Source organism: Hipposideros armiger, unplaced genomic scaffold (assembly GCF_001890085.2).
Source record: "Hipposideros armiger isolate ML-2016 unplaced genomic scaffold, ASM189008v1 scaffold_751, whole genome shotgun sequence".
Classification (NCBI taxonomy): domain Eukaryota; kingdom Metazoa; phylum Chordata; class Mammalia; order Chiroptera; family Hipposideridae; genus Hipposideros; species Hipposideros armiger.
In genome coordinates this window covers 730,436-734,657 of record NW_017732101.1, presented here as the reverse complement: position 1 = coordinate 734,657, position 4,222 = coordinate 730,436, and the positions used below count along the sequence as shown (strand labels likewise).

The 4,222-nt window shown below is 39.2% G+C and overlaps 1 protein-coding gene across 1 annotated transcript in view; it reads right to left on the bottom strand.

Annotated features, from left to right (window-relative positions):
• LOC109373905 (sodium channel protein type 2 subunit alpha-like) overlaps positions 1 to 4,222 on the bottom strand; it is a 167,227-nt gene that overhangs the window by 81,400 nt on the left and 81,605 nt on the right. The window contains exon 12 of the mRNA XM_019628148.1: positions 3,580 to 3,927. Within this exon, the coding sequence (XP_019483693.1) occupies positions 3,580 to 3,927 (348 nt within the window). The remainder of the gene's footprint in view (positions 1 to 3,579; positions 3,928 to 4,222) is intronic.

Here is a 4,222-nt window from a genome sequence, read left to right as displayed (position 1 = left end):
GTTCCCTTTAAATGTGAATTCCACTATAAAATGCTTTCATTCATTATACACAGGTAAAATTTCCCAATATCATTAATAAAGTAAAATATTAGAACTAATCTATAATTTTGTCTTATACGTAGAAAACAACTCCACCCACAAAACAACCCACCCTTAACACTGACACTCTATTTAAGGTGATAACACCAATTTGGGGGTCTTTGATTTTTGATAATGATATGGTGGTTTGATATTTGCTATTCTAAAATAAGCTCACCAGAATTTCAATATGGGACAGAAATGTATTCTTTCTTTAGGAGAGCAAACAGTGAAGTTAATTATCACAGGAAAACAAAGGCAAAATTCAAGCATTTCCAATGCAGGTCTGAGTGCTAATAATAAATAAGAAGCTACTTACAGTTGTCGAGGCTTTTCCCCGTTTTTAAAATAGCAATATGAGTCCTGTTCATCTGCTGACCTTATTGTGAAATGAGTAACATTATTTTTATTAACCTGCATATGTCTAATGAGTATATATTCAAAAGCAAAGTTTCCACTCAATTGATATGATTGTAATTAATGGTGATAAACATCCATATAGGTCACTCTACAGTTAATTTTATGGTAAAAGTGAAATTAATGAGAAAAGGAATAACCCCTCTCTGAAACTAAAGCTCTTTTAAATCAAAAGGTTGTCTCTCAATTAAAAATATTTTGCCTGGTCAGAGAGAAGCAAAGTTTTTTAAGAAAAAAAATGGGCCACTTAAAGGTCATTTAGTCCTTTCGGCTCTATACAGAAGTATATGTGCAATAATCCTAGATGTCTAATTTTAATGATGTATTCCTAAACCTCTAATGACATTACTGAGGGAATTCTTTAAGTTAAATTGCTTCAATTGAATTTACGTGTCAAGTACAAGACACAGTGTACTTTGGAGGGTGTCACTTGCCGGTCACTGTCTATTTTCTATTCTCATCTCCCCTCCGTAGTCCCTCAGAGCCGCCTCCATCTGTCTGCACGCAGTGTCGTGCCCTGTCTCACAGCGCCTGACTACACAATGGAAGAATGGATGCGAGGGAACTGGAAATAGAGGGGCCACACTAGGTTTTGCTTCAAACTGGCCTTAATTTGCCTTTGGAGATTTATTCCATCCTGTCTGATAAGACAGGAGTTTTATGGTAGTTACAGATAAATTCTAAATAAAACTCCTGATAAGACAGGAGTTTTATGGTAGTTACTGATAAATACTAAATATTTTCTGACAGACTGACATTCTCTGTGTATTCATGCAATGACATTGTGCATTTGTTTTTGTTTGCTCAATTAACATTTATCAAGGTCAGTGATGCTCATACTTCATATGTGTAAGAACTATGTGGGATGACTGTTAAGGAAGATGGTTCCTTGAATTTGTTCTCAGTGTTTTGGTCTGGGTAAGTCTTGCTTGAACCAGAAACCTCTGTTTTTTTGTTTTTGTTTTTCTTTAAACAACTTGATTGAGGAATGACTGACATGTAAAAAGCTGTACATATATAGCATCTACAATGCAATGAGTTTGGGGATAAGTATACAACCTGAGCTATCACCACCATCATGGTCATAAACATTCTCAATCACCTTCCAAAGTTTCCTCCTACTTCCTTTTTTATTATTGTTGCTGTTATTTGTAGTAAGAATGCTTAACATAAGCTCTTCCCTTTTAGTAAATTTAAGTATCCAATATAATAATGTTAACTCTAGGCACCATGTTATATATTGTAGATATCCAGAACTTATTTATCTTGCATCACTGAAATTTCGTACTCTTTGACTATGAGACTTATAGAAACAGAGAGTAGAATGGTGGTTGCCAGGGATGGAGGAAGGGGGAAACGAAGAATCTCCAGTTTTAAGAAGCATCTCAGGAGATTCTGGTGTAAGTAGTCTGATGGAAGTATTTTGAGAAACACTGGGTTGAAAATGAACGTGTTTATTTCCTTAGCCATCTCTTCTTTTCCATTTAAGAAAGTTAAAAAAAATTCAATAGGAGGCAATATTGAAATATGGATAAAAAGTAAGTTCAGTAGCCAGCACCCCTGGGGTCATATCTCAGCTCCACCATGCATGCACAGGCTTCAGTTTCCTCCTCTGCAAAATGGGGATAATATTAGTAACTATGATAAAGGGTTGTTGTGAGGATTAAATGAATTAGCACATGTTAAGTGTTCTGGATAGTGTCTGGTACATAGTTATTATCTATGATTATTTTGAAAGTGAAGTTGACATTCCCTCTGCATTTTTCCTTCACTACAAAATTCCACTTTTTTCACGACTTGATTTGACTCCAGGATACTTGGACATTTCTCTGGGAGAAAGCAGTGAGGAGAGGCCATGAGAAAAAAGTGACGATCAAGGGCTATTTCTATAATCCAACGTAAGAAGCTCTTCTATTAGGTGACTGAAAGCTGACTCCATACAATTTTAATGTGGCTTAAAGAACTTGTCCAACTATAATAAATAGAATTGTGTAAAAAAAAAAGTACAAATAAGATTTTACATGATCCATCAACCCATAAAATACAACCAAATAGCATTGTTAGAGTATTTTTATATTGGCAAATGAAATCTTATTTAATACCAAAGTTAAAAAGCAACTTATGTTTTCCAGAAGAGATGGCAATAATATATTCTTCTAAGTGTCTGGTATTTAGTTGAAACCCTTTTCCTTAGGCTTGATTTAAGGTCACTTTGTTTACAAAAAGAATTCATGTCATGAATATAAAAATTGAAATCTTCTCTAAAAATTACAACACAACTTTACCGGGTACTCTGAGTGACTTCTAAACCACACAAATGTACAGTGGCTGGGGTCATTTGAGTGGATGTTAAAAATGTTATAGCACTCTGACCTGCAAAGAGAAAGAATGCTGTGGGGGCCAGCAGAGTGACTCAGCTGGTTAACAGCATGAGCTCTGAGCAACAGGGTTGCCGGCTGGATTCCCACATGGGCCAGTGAGCTGTGCCCAAGCTGAGCAACCACTAGCTGCTGACGGCAGGCCAGAGGGCGACTGGACTTGAAGCTGAGCTAGCTGCACCCTCCACAACTAAGATTGAAGGACAACAACTTGGCTGTTCCCCTTCTCCAATTCCCCAGCACTGTTCCCCTTCCCCAACTCCCCAATAAAAATCTTAAAAAAAAAATGCTGCACTACAGAATTTCTATATATTTAGTAATAAAATTGTCTACTTCAAGTGGAAGTGTCAAATTTCCCTTTTAAAGGCAAGATGATAAGATCCTTAAAATGAGTCCTGGTATCATTTCTTGCACTTAACTTGCATATGTTTGATCAATTGCTGCTGTGTTCTTTGGCAAGTTTCATACTGTAGTAATAAAGATGAAGGGATACTTCTAATTATATTTTATGATATCCAAACTATATTTGGAATTAATTTGTAGAAAAGTCTGAATAGCACAATCTGGCAAAAGAAGTTTATGGCTTGATTGAACCCCGGCCTGTGAACAAGACACCAAAATTCTCAGGAAAGAAACCGAAAACCCTCGTCCGGCCTGCACCAGCCTCAGCTCCCTTCCCAACAGCTGCGGTTTGCACTGGCCTCACCTCTGGCAGGAGCTGCCCGGTGGGAGACATGAGGGCTGAAGGGCCGCCGACCAGGGAGACCACTCCGTTGCAGTCCACCGCGCTGTGCATCTTCCCGTTCATGGGCAGAATCGGCAGCACTCTGGACGCGCGGCTCGCCTGGCTCACGTTGCTGTGGCGCCGCTCCCCGTGTCTGTGCGGTACAAACAGGGAGTCTCTTCGGCTGTCGTTGTCTTCAAAGGTGCTGTGCTCGTCATCAGCAAAGTCATTCTCGGAGCCAATGTCCTTGGCTCGACCTCTGAAGCTGAAAAGGCTCGCCCTACTGTTGCGTCTTGGAGAGAACAGGGAGCCACGGATGCTCAGTAAAGACTGAGTAACAAGAAAGGAAACAAACAAACAAACAAAAACCAGATGAACAGAATTAAGAGCTGGCGTCCTGAAAAATGGGAGACTTGACTCATTGTTTCAGAATTGGTGACCTACCTACAGAGAAGTCCCTGGACAGGTGGACTCAAGGACTCCTCTAGTAACCGCTGGAGGTGGCGTGGTGCTACTAGGGCCCTCTCTTTAGTTTTGCTTTCCTTTTTTCTCTTCCTTTCTCCCTTCCTTCTTTCCTCCCTCCCTCCCTTTCTCTCTCTCTCTCTCTCTCTCTCTCTCTCTCTCT